The sequence below is a fragment of the Nesoenas mayeri genome, assembly GCF_963082525.1.
Source record: "Nesoenas mayeri genome assembly, chromosome: 2".
Taxonomy (NCBI): domain Eukaryota; kingdom Metazoa; phylum Chordata; class Aves; order Columbiformes; family Columbidae; genus Nesoenas; species Nesoenas mayeri.
Genome location: NC_137543.1, coordinates 157318952 through 157341725, shown reverse-complemented (window position 1 = coordinate 157341725; position 22774 = coordinate 157318952). Strand labels below are relative to the sequence as shown.

Below are 22774 nucleotides of genomic sequence, written 5' to 3'. Positions count from 1 at the left end.
AACAGACAGTACAGCCCTGGCCTTCTGTGCAACTGTCCATTGCTACTAAAGGCCTCCAACTTCACATTGACCTTGTACATGGAATACACATCTAATTAGCTGTGTTGCAAATCATGTTTATTTTGTTTCTCCTGTATTTTAGCCATTCTTACCCAATTGGCCAACCAATCCTCTCTAAATGAGAAGAAAATCAAACCTACACAGGTAGTTGTCTGTAGATGCCACAAGTTTATTAGTCCATTCTAAAAAAGGATTACAGCATGTTTATCTTGCTGTAGTACAGAATAAATAAAGCCATAAAAATAAAAACATGTGCTTAGATATTTTAGTACTGGTTCTACAAAGAGTTATATCTGCAAATAGAAAAATAGAAGAACCCTTGTTTATTCATGGCTCAGTGGTTATCAGAGACAGATGAACCTGGAACAAGACTGGGAGAACCTCTCTCGAGTGTGACTGCTTATTCAATGCCGCTAACAACCCAGCAAACCTTGGCAGGAGCAATGAGAACAGAGCTAGAGCACTCAATAAATCTTCCTCTTCTCTCTTCTTGTGCTTCCTTTGCTGAAGAGTGAGAATGTAACAGGTAGAAAGAACCCACTAGGTTCCCTAACATTCTGTGTCATTCTGTGTTAGGAGAACTGCCGCACCTCAGCAAACCTTGGCACAAAAGGTCTGAGGTTTAGCTTGTTGTCTAGCTTATGTTTTGTTAAAAAAAGAATTAATTGCTGTCCTACTACTCCCAGCTTCTCAGAGAGGTGTCCAGTCTGCTTTGAACTCCTGCTGCTGCGCTGTACCATCCTCTGTTAGTTGGTATAATTAGCTGACCTGAAGGTCAGCTCTGAAAATGGAATTCATACTCGTACTGCAGAGCACCCCCTCATTTCTGCATTTGGCTGAACGAGGGCATCTGAGGGGGCAGCAGGAACAGGAGAAATCACTTCTCATTAGATATTAGACCAGCAGCAACACCTCTGTGCCAGCGGGAACTGAAAACAAGCAGTTGTGAGTTCTTAATTACCCACCCCTGGGCACATCACCTGCACCACAGCCCCTGCCGACCCCAGCGCGGCACAGCTGAGCCCTTGGCGTGATTCCATCCGACCATCACAGCAAATCCTGGCTCCAAAATGAGAGGTTTGAACAAAGCTGCGTCCCAGCCCTTTCCAGGTTCTGTTTTACGTGGACACAGTGGTGCAGAAAACAAAAGGTTCGGCTTTGGTCACTGAGGGGAAGTCTCTTCTGGAGAGTCACATTAGTTCAACCGCCTCGTGTTCCCCGTTTTCTTGCTGTACCATGCAGCCGACTTTATTGTTGAAGAGACGAGACAGGCTTCCCTTCTGAGAGCTCCTGCCCTGGGTAGACCTCTCCTTCTTCAAACGCCGCTTGTTTCTCTTGCATATTCCCCGGATGTCCCAAATCCTCAGCGTGCCATCGTGGGAAGCAGTGTAGAGCAACTCATTGTGGATCTGGAACAACAGGGGCACGTTTAATACCAAACTGTACAGCTCGGCATCGGCACAACTGAACTGTCAAAAATTAGAGCAAACACAGTGTGAGCCTAACGCTTATGGCCTGACAGCTCATCGCAAGGGCCCGTATAAATTATCATGAAAGCTGCTGAAGCAGGATGAGACTTTACCAAGTCAGGACTCATTTCTCAGCCGCTTCACAGAGCCATAAAATATAAACAGCGAGAGTCATTTATAACCTAAACCTACCAGAAATGCAATGGGGAGCTAAACTCAGTGTCAGGATGGGCTGTAGCTGCGAATTTCTGTGCTAGTTCCAGAGCTCTAGTTCTGAAGATGAAGCTTAAGGAGGCAGCACAATCAGCATCAGGGGGCAGTGGCAGGGGTTCAGGAATGTTTTCCTTCTCACTTCCCTCCTTCCTCTGCAGGAAGCTGTAAGTACAATTCCTCCTTCAAAATCCACTGTTCTTCCAAACCTACAGTAACTTAACCTTGATTCCCCCCTGCAGTTTCATTTCCTTAATGAAACATTTTGCTGCAGTTGGTAAATGTTTCCAACTGTCCTCACTCAGCCCTCGGTCTCGATCACCTTCCCCTCCCTGTGTCAGTCTGTCCACCGCGGGCACTCATGGTCTCCAGAGGGAGCGGTGACATGGAGCATCCCGGCTCACGTCACCCCCTCATCCCTCCTCCCTATATCTATGATCTTATTACAGTCGCCACTTCTCAGCCCTTTCTCTTCCCAGGATTTTTTGCCCTGTTAACACTTGAAATGAAATTACACAGAAAAAAAAAATAGAAAGCCAAGCTTTGATCTTGTCAATATTTAGGGCTGCACAGAGTGATTATATCAGTTAGCACCCAAATCCATCCATCTGCTACGCACCCAGTTGCTCAATACCCAATTTAAGACCAACTGGCCACTTGCTAATTCAGAACAATACAAAAAAAAGACAACCATATCTGCAACCCTATATGCTTGGGATCGTCTCCAAAAGGAGTTTCACCTCCTCTCCTTTTATTTCTTTTGACTGTCAGCCTGCCAGAAATACTGACAGTGTCTCACGTTCTTAATCAAAATCCTCATCCTGCCCACATCTCTCAGATACTGATACAGGGAGATGTGGATTCTTCAATGCACAAGGCATCCAAGGATCCAAAAACTTCCCCCCTGGGATTCCAGGATACTGGTCTTTGCATTGCCACCAAGCATTACCAATTCCTCCCCTTTTAACTTTTAAACACCAGTATCACTCAGGCCTAGACAATGTGGAAACAGCTTTTTGGGACTTTTAACTAACTTGTAGAAAATTTTTACTCCAGTGGCAGAGACTCTTGTGTTTGTCTGGTAGGATGTAGGTCAGACATCAATACTGAGCTGCTCTGTCATCTTTATACCTCCAGAAAAACAGACCCCAAGGGAACTATTTTATATAACTGTTTATATCAGCACTAGCTCTTCACCAAGATCAGAAAGGAGGGTAAGCGGTTTCTGGACCATCCGCAGGGGGGTCAGGGGGATAATTCTGCTTATCAGATGCTTATCAGTGTCCTGTAATGCAAGGGGTCTCATAAGGCCAGCGCCCATTCCCTGTCCCTACACAGGACCAGGTACATCGCCTCATTTCTCCTGGTTGCTCGTCTAACCTGACCTGAAAAACCTCTAATCACAACCACGGGCCTGGCTCTGGGGACTCGTTCTGTGGTTTCACTTACCCTAATGGAGATTTTCTAAAATTACATAAGGAATATTCAAGTCTACCCTAGAACATCCAATCCAAGGCATGCTGAACCACCAGCCACACCAAGTCCCCCCACCCAAACAAGGGAGCGATCAGAAGCACGAAACCCCAGCAAAGAAACCCCTTCCCGACCTGGATGCAGTTGATGATGAACTTGTGTCCTCGGAAGATCTTCTGCAGGACGCCGCTCTTGGAGTTGAAAGCCCTCGCGCAGGCATCGCCGCTTCCCGTGAACACTGCAACGCAACCACACAACACGGCCAGACGTGAGCAGATCACGCCAGTTCAAAATGTCCCTAAAACCAGTTCACAAAGGAATGTGATGTATCATTTTTAGGCTTGATTGTCTTCTCAGTTATAGCAAGCTCAGACAGTTTTCATTTCACTGACCCCAGCACGCTTGTTTTCATTTGTATTTTTCAAAACACTGAACTGCCTTAAGCTTGAAATTCCTACATAAATCAGCATTTCACTCCACACACATTCAAATACCTATTCCTGCTCTACTCTTCCACACAGATTTCCCTGCCTGAACATGCCTCAATAATTCTAAGCAGGCAATTTATCTCAAGTCTGGTTTTAAGGATTTCCACTAAGCCTTCCATTTGTTTTACCACAGTTATTTCCAGGTTTCCAGTCAGTATTACAGTGTCTCCATCACTTCTGCTGCTGCATCAAGCTGCGGGGACACTGCAAACCACAATAACAGCCTTACCCTCTCTCACCCTAACGACATGAATCCAGCCTTAGCTTCATTAAAACATACCGTGCTTTCTTCCCCCATTTTCAACAAAAGCTTACGAGCAGTAGGTAGGGCCATCTCTGTTGAAATACCACCGTTGAATCTTGTGTCCTCAGAGGTGAGCGGCACGTGTGGGCAGCTTTACAGACAGTCTTCACAAATTCTTTCAGAGCGGCAGATTTCTTTGGCTAAATCCCGTAGCTTAGGATGTCTGCATACAGCAGAGCTGGTAAGTGATTGAAGGCCCAGGCTGTAACTTTTGTATTCTGTGTGCTATATCATATATGTGCTACAAGGGGGATTGGGAGGGGTGGGATTTGGGCTGTTCATCAGGTTTCTTCAGGGTGTCTTAACGTGTTTGAAGAATAATTTCTCAATACATTGGGATCTTCACATCAGATCCCAAGAACTGCTGCATCCAGGCAGCATTGAATATCTTGATTTTACACTTAGCGATATGCCCAAAAAGGAACACATTCGTGTCCTTTAAGGGTTACAAACTGTCTTTGTAAAAACTCATTTTCCTTCATTTAACCCAAACTCCCCAAGCTTATCCAAAGAGAAACATTTCAGAGCTGCAAATGCGATATATTCACAGTTCCCTGCCTTTGCAAAAGCCACTACCATGAAAAGATTTGTACAAAACTGAAGTGCCTGGAGACAAGATACCTTATCTTTTGGGACAAGTCAGGCACTGGGTTCCTAGAGGTAAAGAAACCATCATGGCAGTAAATTCAGGACTACAACAGGAGATGAGAGAACAGGCCACCTACTGCCATCAGCTTTTCAGCTTCAAACGGCACAGCAGGAGGCTGGGTACGTCCTGGGTACGCCCTGGGTACCCCTTCGAGAAACATCTGGATGTGCAAAATCAATGTCACCTCATCTGGGTCACTATAAATTCAACTGCCAGCGCAATCCCAAAAAAGCAGCATGTCCCACTCTGCAAGTGAGTAACAAGGGTGTAAAGCAGGGAACAAGGTGCCGATTTGATTCCAGTGAATGGAAATTACTTACTACTATTACACACACGCAGAGCGCAGGAACCAATTAAGAGCTGTTTTCGCTGTGCAGCTGGCAGTTTATTCCAGCTACCGCTATCAGGATTTTGCTTTTGACAGACACCTTTTATGTCTTTTGAGCTGTCACTCTAGACTGAGGAAATCTCTTTGCACCTCTGAGTTTCAAAGGAGAGCTGTTGATCTAACCTAGATTTCGCACTTAAATATATGTTAATATATACCACCTGTGAAACAAACAACCAACAAAATTAAGCAATTCATTTTTTAGTTTGATTTCGCAGACCCTTGGGACGGAGAGCAGTTTTAAACGTTCCCTTGGAGTTTTTGCAACATGAAAAAATATAAATGGCATTAAATTTTAACTGACTGTGCACATACTGGAGGAGAAGAATAACCAACATAATATCATTAAGTAAACTGCATTGAGAACCAGCTTTAATATTCCCCATGCTATTAATTAAACAAGTAGACTGAGGAAAGCCACTAGAAACACATTCTGATGATTTAAAGCTCAGTTCTCAGATCTGTCTGGACTCCCTGCACACTATAAAGCCATTTTGGAAACACACATATATTTTTCCTCTCATTCTTTGTATTTTCTTACTTAGCCCATAAACTCTTCGGGACGAGCCTTTGGGTACTGTGCAGTTAGCAAGCAACAGAATTAGGATCTAACCAAAAGCCACCATTTCTCAGCTGAAATAGTTTCCGTGTTCTTGGGCTGGTGCAAATGTGACACAAACCATAATAAACGTCATTTATATTGAAGTATTTTGTCCACGTTTTTTGAAAGATAAAGAATGGACACACATTGCTGACCTGTCCCAGGTGACCAGCTAGAATTTAAAACTACACTATATCTCAAACTCTTGTTATCCAGTGAACATCTCTTTGTAATTCTAATTGAAACAAAACCATGAGATACTCTGTAAACAAGTCATCAATGTATTACAAAAATGCAAGCATAGCGTATAAATTCATTTTTAAGTGGAAATGTCCTCTAAAATGCATCTAAATTCTATTCAGACAAGTCCCTAATATTCTTTCATGACATTTTTTCTAGCCTTCAAGTGGAATAATTCAATTCTCCCAGTTTGACTCTTTTAGTATTTTTGCATTTGATTTAAAATGAGATCTTAAATAACTCTGTGAACACTTCCATCACACTATCAGGGTGTTCTTCCCCACTCTGACTAAATGCAGCAATACTACCTGTATGTTAAGAAAAAAAAAGAGTTCTATGGAAAACTAATGTATGTGGATGGCAGGGACAGGGTGCTGGGCTGGGGGGAAGAGAGAGAAAGGTGCAGAGCTGATGGAGGTAGCACCAGATAATGAAACTTCTGTTTGAGCCTAAACTTTCTTTATGATGGTTTTAAACAGTCTAGTCAAGTCTACACTGGTTGTATGAAACTCAGGATAAATACTGGACAAAATGCAGCTCTGGAGGTGGCATTAGTGAAGGAGACAGTCTTCCCATCTCCCACCCAGCTATTAAGATTCCTCGTGGCATCAGGCAACAACAGCTCAGCATGGTTATCCTCCCTTTGGGTGGGTAGTCTTGATGAATTCAATGTTTTGTATCTTTATAATTAAAATGGGAAAAAACACACACACAAAAGAAAAACACAACAGTGTTTTGTTTGCCAGTGTTTATCCTGGATTACAGTTCTGGGTTCATTTCCCTACCTGGCTGCATCTTTGAGCAATAACTTCAGGGTGCAGCATAAGCACAGACTCTTTCCCTTTCCATCCCCTTCTTCCAGCCAACTGCAAAAACTGCAATCGGCAGAAATTAAAACCTGCAGGTAGGGGAGAGCGGGGTAATTCTGCAATACGGGTGAGGAGAACTGAAATTAACCTTATGTTATGATTAACTATTTTAATTGAGAGAAGTAGTACCATAATGCTGAAGGGAAGACTAAAAAATAGCTTCCTGATTAAAATCAAAATCTACTTTGGTTACATGTTAAGTTTCCAAACATTATTAAGAAACCAATTCTGTTACTGGGTTATAAATGTGGTCGGCCAAGCACTGCCACTAAACTGGAGCCTGTCTGTGCAGATGCAACTATCGCCTAATGCGCCACCGTCTTGCATTTGTCAGCCTTTTATCACTGATGATCTGCCAAAAGATGTATCAAGGACCCAAATAACAACTTCCATCTGGTATTACACGTTGGTTTCCATAGTACAGAAAACGAAACTGGAAAAGCACAGCGAATTTCTAGATTAGCTTCAGATGGGCATTGCCATCCCGGTTACCCTGAAGGAGGGAAGAACTTGTTTGGGAAGCAAATGAAGGCACAACAGGTTTAACATCAGAGTCAGAATGAGACCAGGATGACACAGAGAGAGGTTCAGGCTGATAGAGGCGCAGTCTTGTAACCCAAACCCAGAAACGGATGGATGACGTGCAAAGGGAAACCCAGCCAAGAGAGGGATCTAAAGAGGGCAGTTTCATGGTCAGAATATACTTTATGTCAACAACAGACAGTTAAGTAAAGATACCACTTGAACAGGAGTAGCGAAAGCAGGGGAACCGAGTCCCAAGCGTTAGTAAGGCAAGCAATGCTTGGCTGCTGCAGAAAGGTGTTTTGGGGAAGAAATACATGCAAGAGGATAGCTAAAGCAAAAAGAACTTGTGGCAAACGAGCCTGGGAGATGGTCAGAGCCTGAATGGGAAGCCCAACTGTTAGAAAGGAGCAGAGAGCATCTGAGACGCCGCTCTGGTTTAGGACAGTAGCAGGGGCAGGCACAGGGCTGCAGATCCAGCAGCAGCGCTTGCTGTCCCCAGGCATGCAGCAGTGACAGCCATCAGGCCAGCGGGGTTAAACCACGGTTACACAAACAACCCACAGACACTTCGGGATTTAAGCCACTTCCCTTGGTAACACAAATAAAGCGACTGCCTCTCCATCTGCCAGAGGAGGGAAATGGAAAATGGAGGGAAGATCTAAGCTTCCCACACGGAGCAGCAAAGTTTGCTGCTGAGCATAAACATGCTGGAGTCGGAAAAAAGTGATGATTTTACAAGCCTTCAAAATTACTGTATTATCTAGTAACAATCTTCGATCAGAGACACACTTGGAAAAGGAGACAAGGGATTGCTGAACATAGGAAAGGCAACTTACAGATCCCGGCGTGGTATTTCAAAGTGCTAACGCTGTGTTTGTGAGCCTTGTACGTTTGGATTCGCTCCCCAGTGTCTACTAACCAGCACTTCACTGTCCTGTCCGCGCTTCCTGAATACAAGTGCCGATTCACTAGCTGAAGGGAAGAGAAATAGAACAACATCAGCAATCGTCTCTCGGGCGCGTTTGGGAGAGAACTGCACTGAAGTGACTCATACAAAGTCATGGTTTCCAACTCAACGGTTACAAAGAGCGACAACTACACCTTGGAACAGAGGGATGGTGTGCAAAACTGCAACTTTGCAGTCTTCAAGATTGCATCTCACATTGACTTCTGGGCCTTAAAAACAGCTCCCACATTTCAGAAGATGAAAAACTTCATCTGCTGGTGCACACATGCAGGATTTCAGTAAGCTTAACGATGCTAACCCTACTTCCATAATTAGTTATCTTAATATAGCCCCCCAAAAGTCCCCTGTGGTGTAGTTTCCACAAAGCATACAATCTGATAAGAGTTCTTGTCAAGTAAGTTTTAATTACAACAAAGATTTCAGAACCATTTTGAGTAACAATAAAAAATAAATTAAAAATCAATTCCTACACAACATAAACTAGAGTTTAGCATGACCTCTGCACAAGGTCAATATTTGGCAATGCTAACTCCTCCTTGAAACTATTTTGTATCTTATGAAATGATGAAATAATTAACTATCCTTACATAGGTTTCTAAACATCTTCGATCAGATTGTCTTCTGCTGTCTGTTTAGAGCACCCCTGCCTATAAATCCCAAAGAAGAACAGAGCAGTCATCCTGCACACTGTGTGAACTCACTGGGGTAGAGGTTGGTTTTCATTCCACACAGACACCACAGAGAAGGACAAAAGGAAGAATTGCAGGTGGGAAACTCAAGCAGAGAGAGAATAATTCACCTTTTCAAGACTGAAACTAGCCAGTACACAGTAACAAATCAGCCAAATGCTGGCAGCTCGCAGGGCAGAGAGAAATCTTGCATTCTACCTGATGGAGAGACACGAGGGAGAACCCTGCCCTCCCCTCAAAGAAGAAGCTGAATAAGGACTAATAATACCATTTTCCCCCTATGCACACAGATCAGAAGGCTCCAGTAACCCCTTACACTCCTCATATGTGAACCAACTTCAGAACAAATGACAAATCAACTTGACATGGGTTTTGCTCTCAGGTCACTTTCAAAGGTCTGGTTCTTCCACCACCTTAGATTATTATAAACACTTGACCCCCACTCTTTGCACACTCTGTAAGGTTGAAATGTTTTTCACGCCCTCCCATCTCCACCACCATTCCCAAAAGGCATCATAAGTGAGCCTTGTGCAAAAGAACATTTGCGCCATGTTACAAGAACATGAAACAAAAGGTATTTTAAGATACAAAGCCCCACAGTGATGGGACCGTGCTAACCCACGTAAGACATGTACGCGGGCAGACCACAACGATCACAGGCCGCAGCTCCAGCCACGCTTCCTACCAGCAAAACTTGGCCCATGGGACCATTTTCATATTATAGCTAAACATCAGGAGCTTGTAAAACACCTACCACTGTTAGAATCCAGCAGTACGTTGAAATGGCCACATCCTATTTCAAGCAATGGCATTACAACTAGATCTCAATGACAAGGAATGACCAGCAGCACTAACAAAGACTAAGATCTATAGAGTTAGCCTGAGGAAGATAACCTGACTTTTAACTTCCAGGCTTAATTTCCATTGTCACATTGCACCTGCTCAATGGAAGAGGTTGCTGTGAGTTGAGATCCTGCTGCATTGTTCTTGGCCAAGTCATTGCATTTCTTTTTCAGACATCTTGCTAGCAGCATCTGAACATGGGAAAACACCAAGTTATAAGCTCCTGTATGTAAATGCCACTCTGCCTTGATGGCACGTTATGTTACGCTCCTTCATTTCTACATTTAAGTGGGTGTATAAATGCTGAGGTGAAACAAAAGCTGCAACTTGCCTAGATTGGCTAAGTTGCTCGATATAAAAATGTGTTAAATGATGTGGACTTACTCAGGTAATTCACAGCACCAGGATCCTAAGAGCCGTAAAAGCTTCCGATGCTCAGTCAGAGATCTGGTGAGATGGCTGGTACACCAACCATCTTCATTAAATTCAAAGCCTCTGTGCTACCCCAGCGGCTGCACACCACACTTTTATGCACTTTCCTCCCCCTCACCAGTTTAAGCAGGTGAGCACAGGAGCAAAGGACTCTCAGCCTTGCATGGAAACAGCAATACTAAAAGGTTAAACAATCTACCGGGTGCCACAGATGAAGCCTGCGGCACAGCCAACAGCAACAGCCAGCACAGGCTCTGACTGTCACCCAGCTTCTCCTTTTTTTGCTATTTTTAAAACATAGAGCATGAAATAGCTATTAGTGCAGAAAGCCATCAAGAGCTATCAGCTCAGGCTGAAGCTGCAAATCAGATCTACTTGCAGTGATACGATGCAGGTATCATCTCCTCTAAATGGATGCAGATATCCACAGCTAAGTCTCTTTGTAGTCACCGCAGTCTGGGGCACAACTCATCTCATCCTGAAGCAGATGTCTGAAACAGATCACCCCTTGAAACCCACCTTTTCTGCCCCCTAACGAGGACAATCTTCCTACTTGTAGCCATCTATATGAATTCAGGTGAGATGACTCCTTCACTTGACTAAAGATAGGTCTAGTTTACAACTCCAGCCTAAGCCACAATGCTTCAGATTATCTATATTTAATCAAAATAATAATCATCATCACATACTGCTCCCCTAGCCAAAGCACCTTATAAGCAGGCACTTATGCTCTGTGTAATAGAAAATAAATACCTTCCCTACTCTATAGATAGGGAACTGTGATACAATGCAACTGAAGTCCATCCAAGAAAGGACTTGAAATTTATAGCGTCTGATTGGGAGGCTCATCCAGGCTGCGAACAGCCCTTTCTACACGGCACATGAAGCATTACGTGCTTCAGGGCAGTTGTGACAGGCAACAGTGTATAGTATCCCTGAAAATGCTCACCAGCGGGTGTGAAACCCAGATGGGATTCTGTCAGAGAAGTGCAAGACAGAAGCACCAATCCAATCTGACCCATATCAAACCAGTATTTTTACTCTGTCTTCTTTCAGAGGCTGCATCCAAAAGGGGTGGCTCTCCCCCAGAACAGCCTTGGCTCTGACTCACCAAGGCTGGACACACTGTGCAAATGCCCTCACGCTGCCTGGGCACCCGTCACCGCTGCTGTGGAAGCTGCGCAGGTCCAGGGTCAGGCGGCAGCACAGGCCCTTGGCTCCTGTCATCCTTTGCCTTAAGTCATAACTGTATTGAAAACTACCTAAACAGACCACAACTGTAACACAGTTCCCCTGCCAACTTCTAGCTGGGTGCTTAAAGCACTGATGATTTTAAATTAAAAGAAGGAGATTCAGGCTGGACATGAGGAAGAAATGTTTTACACTGAGGGTGGTGAAGCACTGGCCCAGGTTGCCCAGAGAGGTGGTGGATGAACCATCCCTGGAGACATCCCAGGCCAGGCTGGATGGGGCTCTGAGCAACCTGAGCTGGTGAAGATGTCCCTGCTCATGGCAGGGGTGGCACTGGGGGAGCTTTGGAGGTCCCTTCCAACCCAAACTATTCTCTGATTCTATGATTTCCAGTTAGGCCACATTCTGCTGGTTCTCCCGCTCGGGAGCGAGATGAAGTCTACTGACTTCTTCACCAAAATGCAAGACCGTGCTGCAGCTTTGTTGGGAGCTAAGCCTCCCTGCTGCCAAGACTGGCACCCATTTCTGTGTACGGGCATCCAGGCACAGCCATTTTCAGCAAGTACTTGTGGGCCAGGTCCTCAGGTCCATAAATCCTGGGCCTTTCTAGCGCAAAGGCTCTAAACCTTGACCCAACTCCCTAAGTCCCAGTCCTATTCTTACAAAAGAATTTAATTTTCTTATGATTTACAAGGAAAAATGTAAAATTTCACTCAACAGATTTTTCCAGATATACCCAAGTCTGTCAACTCTTGGTTTAAAAATGATCAGTAGAAACAGTTTCATATTCTAATCTGCAACCACCTGGAGAAGTGGCGATATTTTCAAAGCTGTATTTTCCTTGGCTGGCTTTTCAGCATTTGGTTCACTTTGGCTAACTGCCCAACAAAGCTCCCGACAAGGAACAGCAAGGCAAGGCCACCTGTAGCAGGGCAGACGACACAGAACAGACCTGCGGCTCAGATACCAACGAGCTGAGTGGACATTTCAAACCCAAAGAGCTCCAAACGAATTTAAAAACCTGCTGACAGTCAGATGCTCAGTTCTAAAGCCTCAGCCAGACAGCAAAAAAAGAATCACTGCACTGATAGCTGCAATACTGGACTGTTAATTTTGCTCATTACTCCGAGGGACTTTGGTTTGAAGCAGATGGAACACTGAGACACATGAATGGAACAAATTTGTCTTAATCCTCAGGCCAAAGTTCTGGAGATGTATTAATACCGTTCCATGAAAAAGTTCTGTCAGACTTGTGAGCAGCAAAGTTACAGCAGTAGCAAAACACAGGTTGTAAATGCTGAATTAGTTACAGGTTTCAGTATTAAAAAATGCCAGTTTTATGCAACTCTGACCTTAATTGTAGCCCCTAGACACGCCACAGTTTGAATATAAAAAACCCAAATGATCATATCTAGGGTTGGTGTCTCAAGACAAAGATAACTCTATTGCCACACAAGCTTGGCTGAACTGAACATATGCCGCAGCTTAAGACAATTTCTACCTGTCTGAATGCCAAAAACACCTGCAAAAGAGCTGTTCAACAGGTGTGTCAATCTTACACGGATGGATTTCCCTCTCTCAGTGAACCTTTGCTATAAGAAACAATTTAACCCTCATCCAAGGAGAGGCAATTGGTTCTCCAAACAGACTTGGACACATCCTCTTTCTGAAGGTCACTGTACTCAGAAGGGGTCCCAGGAACCTCAGGATGAGTTCAAGTCAACAACCACATGTCCCAGTACCAGCTTATTCTTCACGCGGGGTCAGTATTCCCAGTCTGCCAACTGGGTCTGCTGTTCATAGCCACGTCCCAGTTAAAAGTCACCAACTTGGACCAATCTCAAATTATAACTCCATACGCCTTCAGCCGAGTTAGACTTTCAGGATCCCATTCAAACCACATTCATTTTAACAAGCTAACAAACTCCCTATGGGCAAGAAATAGGGGGGTTTTTTTTGTTTCTTTTCTTTTGCTTTTTTCCTTAGAATTCATCTAGAATAAACTCTCTGGTCTGGCTCAGAACATTTTTCAACAACTTTACTGCAGTGCAAAATAACAATCCTAGAAACATGTTTCTTTCCGACAGGTGTTGTACACATTTGTATTCCTCTAATTCACTTCTTCATCCTTTGATGAATTATGCAACAAATACCAACACAAATTACAATAAATATGTGCACTCTAATTGGTGTGACAAGAGAAAAAAAATCTGTCCCTGTGATCACAATGGTTAAGCGTATAAACAAAGTTCAGGCAATGGCTTTGTTCAAAGCATTCTTCTCTGCTAGTCGGCTTTAAAAGGCAACTAAAGGGAATGGTCTCAACAAAGGATCTTTTGCAGAAAAACCAGACGCAAGCCCTTGCCCACTCATGTTCATTTAAAACCCCTTTTGCAAGAAAGGATTTTTCTTGCAAGAATGTTTGCTATAGAATCCAAGCTAAATTCCAAGCTGGATCAGTTCTCTCTGCCAGCTTTTGGCAGCACAGTTCTGATAAATACTCAGAGAAAGAACAATCAGCAAAGGACAAAGCAATCCTTGTGAACAGTTTGCAAAGCTACTTTGGAGACATTTAGAAAAACATATACAAGTAAATATTTGTCAGGGTTATTCAGCCTATTGCAGGCAGCCACATTAATGAAAATGCATGTTTGATTATTAATTGCAAATCCTGGTCTTTAGCCAGGCCTGAAATTTTTAAGCAGAATAACTAGCACGAGCTGTGTGATTACGCTCAGCCCACCCTTGCTTTTTCCCATCACCTCCTATAAAATCTCATCACTGGCTCTTATATGAAGAGGGAGCACTCGAAGCAGCTGCTGTCCTTTCCCTGCCAAGCTATCAACGCACTGCGGGAGGCACAGAGTGAAGAGTTCTGGCTGCTCTGCTGCCAGTTACCTTGCCTGACTATGTAAGTAAAGAAGTCGAGGCCACCAAAGCATCCAGTGCGCACACGATTCCCACTGCAGATAGAAAGTCTCCTGGCAAAACTTCTGCCAAGTATAATTCAGATAGTGGAAAAGTGGTATTAGTACAAGCTGGTACCTGCAACTATTGTCAAAGCTGTTCTGCTACGAGCTGCTCTGACCACACACAATCAGTTCAGCTCATAAATTATCTTCATCACACTGACCTCAGGGCAGCAGGACAAGCCTGGGGAATATCTGAACATCTCACCCTCTTCCCTCCACTATCTAGGACCACCAAGGGTGGGGGAAAAGGGAAAGCTACACCAAATGCTTTCTGTTCTGCCATAAGAGTTCCTTCAGGCTCCTCTAACTCGGGCTGGCTGGCAACAGCACCTACAGGATCTTAGAGCAGCGGAGAAACATTCAAAATCTAAATGTGTCTGTGGCATCATCCCTCTGCTCTCCACACACCAGCACTGCAGGAAGCGCGGTGGAAAACATGGGTATGTTTTATGGAGAGGCTCCCTCAAGACGCTCCAGGAATTTCCATTCACTGCTACAGCGACACTATTGGTATTTACTGGAAAGTAATGGGAGACGACTGGAACAGTCCAGACCTAATTTGCGGCAGTTCAGAACATCCTGGGGCATTCCCGTTAAAAACAGTACTTTTTGAAGTTGGGGAAAATATGGTCTCAATATCCAAATTTTTCCTGATCTGTGTCCAGGCTGAGAGATCACACTGAGCATTTCTCAGACTTTGAAAGGTCACCCTCCCATAGGGACCTTTATTTGAATACATAAAATGAAGTCTTTATTTTTTTCCCTTTATTCTCTCCACAAAAGCATTATACCATCCAGAGAACAGGTAACCACCTCTAATTGCTGGTACCAACTCAGCTCCTCCAGGACAGGGGAGTGAAAATCTACTTTAATTAGCAGCTCAATTCTGTCCTGAAGAAAATGAACTACTGTCAACAATTAAAACTGTCTGCTGGCTACTGTGAACAACTCAACTCCCTCCAAGTCCTTCCTGACCCATAGTTTGAAAAATATTATCCCAACTCACTGCCACAGATTGCAACACTGTCACTAAGAAGCCCTAGGCAAAAAAGGCTCCAAGAGTTTTTTGAGAAGAAAACAAAAAATTTTAAATTTAAACCTCTATTCAGGAAGTTTCCCTTCTGTTGTAACATCTTTGTATGGATTCTGGTGATTGACCCCTTTCTGAAAGAATGAAAATACCATGTGGGCTGTGCTGAGAGGCAGCCAAGTAGAACAGAAGGGCCAGTGTTGAACCCAGTAAGGGAGAGGGAGGAATTAGGAAAGACCGACAGCCTAAAGCTATTCAGTAGTACAGTGACTGCTTAAGCTGGGCTGTTTTAGAACCCTAAAAATGAAATGCTCTCTCTGGGGGCAGCGTGTACCTCAGCTGGACTCTTCCAGCCTCAAACATCAAGTGGTGATGAGAGAAGTGAGGGGTACCAGTTACTCACAGCTACAAGGAGATTTGGCCAGGACTGTTGCCAACACAGTCTTGGCAGCAATAGCCTTGTGTACTTTGAATTGTTCAGGTTTTCCAAGTAGATGTGTTGGTTTTGCTTTTCCTCTCCCCAACGAGAAGTTCTGTTTGTTTAAAACCATTGTTTAACTCTGTGCTCACAAGCAGAGAAGGATTGCTCATTCTTGAGCATTCAGAGAGTGTAATTGAATTTCCCAGGCTTCTGGGAGAGGGTCAAGCTCGTTTTGTGTAACAATTTTAGCAGGAGCCCAATTAAATTAAAGCAAGTTCTGCTGTTGTCAATCCGTGCCTTGGAGAAGGGTTACAATTCAACAGCGAAACATAGCGTGACGCTAAGAACAGCACCAGATTTACTTGAGCGTCCTCAAAATACATTACCACAGTATCATAAAAACAAGCTTTAACACTGAGAATTTACCCAAGCAAGACAAACATTACTCCAAGGTAACGTGATTTTTGTGGTATTTTTTCCTTTCTAAAACTGAAGGAAAACAGAATTCCTTCAGTACTACCAGGTTTTTAGTCTGCTGGTGTCAGCTGTGACTGCTTCCTATAAAACAAAGGCAACATTTATTGTACATCTATTAAAATATGTACTGTAGCCTCTGCAAAAAAAAGCACTTATGAAAAACAAACACAAACAAGGAGAGTAGTGAGAAAAACTATTGCCATTAACTTCCATCAGACATTTAAAATAATTTAAGGTTTGCTGACCTGAAACTAAGTTACAGACCATCATTAAACATATCATTTTCTGGTGTGGAGTGTACAGGACAAATGCCTGTGCGACAGTTCCCCTTCTCCATCTACCTAATCTCCTTCTCTCCTCTGCAACATTGACAAACCTGGCAGCATTTGCCAGAAAAATACTGCAAACAGAAAAACGGGGTATAGTTTTAAAGGTCACATTAATTTTTTTCCCCTCTCCTTCACCATTTACTGACTTTTCTCCCCCACACTCAGCTTCTTTTCCACTCTCCTTGCCCATCTTGGCCATCTCTTTCTCCCTTTCTTCTCTTGAATTATGTCTGTGTGGTTTTTAAAGCAAGATTTCTTTCTGCTTTATGCTTCCCTGTTATCTTTTGCCCACAATTTTGGGTTGGGGTTTTTAGAAGGTACCAAGTTTACCGTGAATTTTTTTGCCCTTTCCATCTGGTCTGACCCTGCATCTGTTTCCTTTTACTAGCACAGCTTAGGTTATTGTTCTTCAAAGTCTAGTGATCCTGTGTACACAATCCTACTGAGATGAACACTCCTCCCAACAAACCTGCTCATGAGCTGCAAGAGCTAGAAGGATTTAAATAAATACTGAGCTAGAAGTTAGACCAGACCAGCCACTAGAAGCCAAGAGAACACCAGAAAGTGTTTTAGGGAAAGGGGATTTGTCTCAAGACCACAGAGCACTATTATTTTGTTATTACACAAACATCTAAGTTCATCACTTATAACCTGTTCCAGAAGAGCTTCTTTAGGAATGAAAAGACAATACATGAGTTAGGATATGGACACTCCTTTCGAATGGCTCTTGAAGAAGCTTCCGTTCTTACCTCTAGGCAAATTACTGATCCTTGATGCTCTTTGAACACTTTCAGCTGTTCACCAGTGACAATATTCCACGTTCGAATGGTGTAATCCGTGCTGCCAGAGAACAGCTCCCTGTTTGGTGCGTCAAGTATAAGGCATAAAACAGCCCCGGTGTGTCCCAGCAGAGTCTGGTAACAGCGCCCACTGGACACCCACCAGACCTTCACAGTGCAGTCGGTGCTACCTGTCACCAGAAGGTCTCTGCTCACTTTCTCCTCCTCTTCCTCTTCCTCCTCCTCTTCTTCAAGAACATCCCTGGAGGAATAGTGAGCTAGAGTCAGGACACAGTTCCGATGGCCCCGGAATTCCTGGATTTGCTTCTCCTTGTCCACACTCCAACAGCGGGCCGTCCTGTCATAGGAACCGCTAAAGAGATAGTCCTTGGCAACCAGGATCCTGCAAAAAATAAAGTCTGTAGGTATGAATAGTACTGGGCTTTTTATATAACCATTTTGTCACAGTATCAATACCACTGAAGTTAGAAATGGTAGCATGAACACAACATATATAACCCAAATTGAGCATCCCTGTTTAATACACATTGTTTATGAATTATTTTCTTTTATTTGTTTAAACACCAAACACTTCCCTATTTCTACTTTTAAAATTGACACCTCTTATTCAGGTACACTGATGCAGACATTTTAGCATTACAACACTTTAACTTTGGGCAATTCTATTTTTCTCAAATATAATCCAGCAGCAGTATTATGTACTTTTCTTAAGTTACATACGCTAACTAAGAGTTGGTTCTTTTTTAAAAAGAACTCATTGATAATTATTTACTAGTATTTCTTTATAAATAATTCTTTATAAATCAACCCGTGAAAATAGATTGGAATTAAAATAACAACAACAAAAAAAACCCATTTGAAGAACCAGAACTGTAACTGATAGTGTGCAAAGATAATCATTTTTCCATCATTGAATTGAGAGAGTATAAGAAAAAAAAAATGTACACCTAATTTCATTTAGTCCAGGATCTCAAAAAAAGGGAGAGCAAGAGCACCCCACTTATTACATGACTGAAGAATGAATCAGAGACTACAGCTCAAGAATTCAACCAACTAGGCTTCCAAAATAATGAGTAAGTAGTAGCTGCACAAACATGTAACAACAGAAAAATAGTCTACAGTTTGTATTCCCGAACCAGATATAGGGAACATCATAACGTGTCATCTTTGTCAGCTGAGTTTGGTCCTCTGGAACCTTTCAAACTGGCAACAAAGTCATATGAACAGGGAACAGATTTCCCATTTGCTGATTCAAGCAAAAATCAGGCCAGTGCCAAAATACAGACCGAGCCAGCCTTCCGAACTATTTACACAATCCAGCCACACATCGTATTTGAGTTTTGTAAGGGAAACCACCCACCCCCCCAAAAAAAAAATAAGAGAAGAATACCAATCTTTGACTGCTCTACTTGTCATTAATTAAATCCAGTCCAACTATTAAGAGGCACTTTAAATTGACAGGCCAATCAGTCACGCACAATCAGTTTAATACTAAACTTCATTTGCACAAAAAAGAATAGTAATTCCAGAAAACCCCTGACTTTGTCCCTCTTACTGACACAAAGGCTTGACATGATGTTTTTAAATCTATTTATCAGAAGCATCTGTTATCAATTGAACAATTTCTTCTGGAATTTCATTCCTAGCCCTGGATTCAATTCCCCTGCTGTATGCCTTTCATTTCTCTCCTATCTGCTGTCTATGGATGCGTCAGCACTGTTGCTAGGAAAACTAATCATTACAGCACAGAACACGTGTAGCATGAACTCAAAGGTTTACACAACCCATTTTATTAGTGTAGTAATGGAGAATTACAGGAAAATGATAATAGATGGGATAACAGATTCCAGGAACACAAGGGAAGAACTCCGCGGAACAAACCTGTTAACAATTGATGTGTGTCCTCGGTAAATGGCCACGCACTGACCTGTTACCACATCCCACTTCCGAATGGTGTGATCTGCACTACACGTGAAGGCAGCCTCATTTTCCAAGTGGCAAAAGGTGATGTAGCTTTCATGTCCTAGAGATAACAAGAGGAATACATTCAATCGCTGTGCACACAAGCAGGACGGACTAGTCCAGCTCTTCAGCTTAGCTAAAAGAAAAATATCATAAACAAATGGACTCTAGTTTTAAATGCACCACCCACGTTCTTCACATTTAAGGATACATATTAAACACAACATTTTTAATTAACAGCAGAAAAGTCTGCTTCATTGATATATGGATTTTTTTAAAGAGTAAAAAAGTACAGTTCCACCAATCAGGTAGATAAAACAGTATTATAAAAACATAATGAGCTAAATTAACATCAGTATAATAAAACTCAGACTACTGAAGTTTAAAACCAGTAAAAAAATGGCTTAGTTTTTTAATATAGAAATGCTTTTGCTTCCTTCTTCTGAGGTCAGGAGCAAAAAGCTGTATTTCAACCCAGCCCATTGATTCTCAGGACACAAACAGCCCTAAATTAAAGCATGAAACTATGAATAAAGTAAGCGACATGAGACTTACCAGCAAGTTCAGTTTCATTATCCAAGCAGAATGAAACACAAACAAACAAACATATCTGGTAAAAAGTCAGTCAATATTTACCCATTTATGACTAATAACTTTAATAAAACCCATAATTTTCAAAATACCAGTATACCTTTAAGAAAATTATGGAGGGAAAGGGGAAAGGGGAAAGGGGAAAGGGGAAAGGGGAAAGGGGAAAGGGGAAAGGGGAAAGGGGAAAGGGGAAAGGGGAAAGGGGAAAGGGGAAAGGGGAAAGGGGAAAGGGGAAAGGGGAAAGGGGAAAGGGGAAAGGGGAAAGGGGAAAGGGGAAAGGGGAAAGGGGAAAGTTTATACAGTATTCAGAGCATGTTGGGATTCTACACTTACAATAAAAATAGACAAAAATGCTACTCTAAAAATTTCATGCTGAAAAACAGAGTAATGCTAGCGAAGAGGATTCAATATTACAACTTTAAGCTTTTGTTGTTACTTAGCAAGATGTGTCTTTTCCTATTTGTATCATTAAATGCATCTCATTTAAAAATCATCTTGGGATTCAAGTCCCAGCTTAGTACCATGATCTGCTGTGTGAAATCGCGGTCACCTATCTCATTGTTGGGACAGTACCTTGCACTCTTCTGTTTTCATTATTTAGACTGTAAGCTTTCAAGATCAGAACTATTTCCTCTTAAGTAACTGTCACGAGAGAGCCTCAGACTTTGGTTGAAGCTGGTGGGTCCTACTGTGATTTAAATAACACTATTCTTTGAAGAGAAAAGAAAAAAATATAGGAAGGACGAATGCGAGTAAAGAGAGACAGATGGACGGACAAAGATATTAGAAAACCAGAAATATTTTGTAGAATAAAGAGATGGTAAAAAACCTGAGAGCAAGCAGACTGTCCAGTAAAAGACTTTGTTTCACTGACTGCAAAAAGACAGATTTTACTACAGCTCCTGTAGTTCAAAAGCGAACCAGAAGCCACACTACAAACACACGTCTTGTTTCCTCTTAAGAAAATTCAACAGATGACATGAATTAAACAGATCACTAGGGCTATAAGCAAAACTACACCAATCCACACATTTTTGCAAAGCACCTTAAATGGGGCAGGTTTCAATCACCAGGATTTTTCTCACAGCGTCATGTAATACTAATCCAAGGAGATCAAAAAAGGATCCTGGTTACTGCACCAAAGTCTGCCAGTCAGATTTTAACCATCGATAATACAAAGGATGACAAAACCCCCCGTGGCAGACAAGGTCTGGTCCAAAGTAGCCGCCACAGAATCTGTTGGTTATGCTGTGGTGGAAGTTTGACACTGTGTCATAAACACAGATTTATCAGTAATTCTAGCGTTTATAGAACAAATTTATAGAACAAATTTATAGAACAACTGTGTGCATGCATAAATATAAAATACATGGGGTTATCTGATTCAACGGACAGTTCGCAAACCATCCAGACAACCTCCTTTAGGATTTACCCCAAACACCAGCAGCGCATAGGCCAGATTCTGAGTATTATCCAATATAGTTCTCTTCCTAGTTAAATCCCTACTTTAAAGGGATTTCTAAGCCTAAAGCAAATGTAGTGAGTTTTCCAGGAGCTAGAACCATGGCAGGATGTGGGGGGAAAAAGACAATAAACCATAGTTAAAAACAAGCAAGAAAGGAACCAACCAACCACAAAACATCACAGCAATGTGATTTCTTCATTGGAAGAAAAAAGGATTAGAAATTCCAAATTTAAGAGCTTTTTTTTTTCTGTATTGAGAAAAGAACATGAGTGAGTGAGAATACAAACATCCTGAATCCACATTTGATTCCTGCATGACTGTACTTTTTCTTTTCTTTTTCATTATTGAGATGCTAGGCTAAAGACAGTAATTTTTGTTTAAAATGCAAAATCAATTTAAAACAAACAAGCCCAGCAATTAGAATTTGTGTGTGTGTCAAACACGGGAGAAAAAATTGCCTGGTTAGTAAGGTTTCTTTCCATCATTCTGGGTCAAGAGGATCTAAAGAGAGATCGCCTGGAAAATGAGATGATAAAAAGGAAAAAGGAAGAGAGAGATGGTAACAAAGTCAGTATTTCATCAGAGTATAAAAGAGAGAGCTTCCAGAAAGAGACTAAGTTAAATCACTGCTATATTCCACACCCTGAGATAAAGAGATGCACGCACTCAGTAGCACTGGTAACCTGTTGTAGGTTGAAACACCTTCTGCTTAACATTACCGTAACAAATACTCAAAAAACCACAAAACAAAACAAGCAAAGATTTTCACTGCCCGGCAAGCTGCAGGGACTGAAAGACACGAACACGATGTGTGGCCTGTGCCATGCCTTAGACTCAAAAACTAGGGGAAAAGAAGCTGTCGTACCTTGGAAGTGGCCATGGCACTGGCTGTCGGCAGTGCTCCAGAGCCGGGCGGTGCCGTCCTCGCTGCCTGTCAGCAGGCGCTGCCCGTCGGGGCTCAGGCTCAGCCAGTTGATGCCTCCCTGGTGATCCGTGCAGACCTTCACGGCGGAGCCACCGTTCCCCATCCCGAAGGCGGAGGCTGCGGGTCGAGATCACAGGTGCTGCGCAACCTCCAGACAGCGCTCCGGGCCTCCAGCCATCGCCCACCGACCAGCTTCAGCCATTACCTCAACGCCCAAAAATCAGCAGGGTCGTCCAGGCTCCTGCAACGGGGACACGAAGCGGGAAGAGGAGGGCACGTTAAATCATTTAATCTCTTCCAGGGATGCATCACTTTCTCAGTCAGGGTGTGCCGAAGCCATTGAGCTCCTTTCTCCATAGGAACCCCAGCCCTACCGTGGAAGATGCCCCTTTAACCACACTGAT

General features: G+C 42.8%; 1 protein-coding gene across 1 annotated transcript; it reads right to left on the bottom strand.

Moving 5' to 3' along the window:
* Positions 1-1250: 1250 nt before the first annotated feature.
* WDR86 (WD repeat domain 86) lies at positions 1251-22473 on the bottom strand (the record flags this gene model as incomplete). The annotated part of the gene is made up of 6 exons (XM_080340528.1): positions 1251-1469; positions 3347-3450; positions 8113-8248; positions 17377-17809; positions 19309-19450; positions 22311-22473. 6 exons carry the CDS (start codon positions 22471-22473, stop codon positions 1251-1253), a joined length of 1197 nt encoding a protein of 398 aa, XP_080196654.1.
* Between the last annotated feature and the right edge of the window lie 301 nt (positions 22474-22774).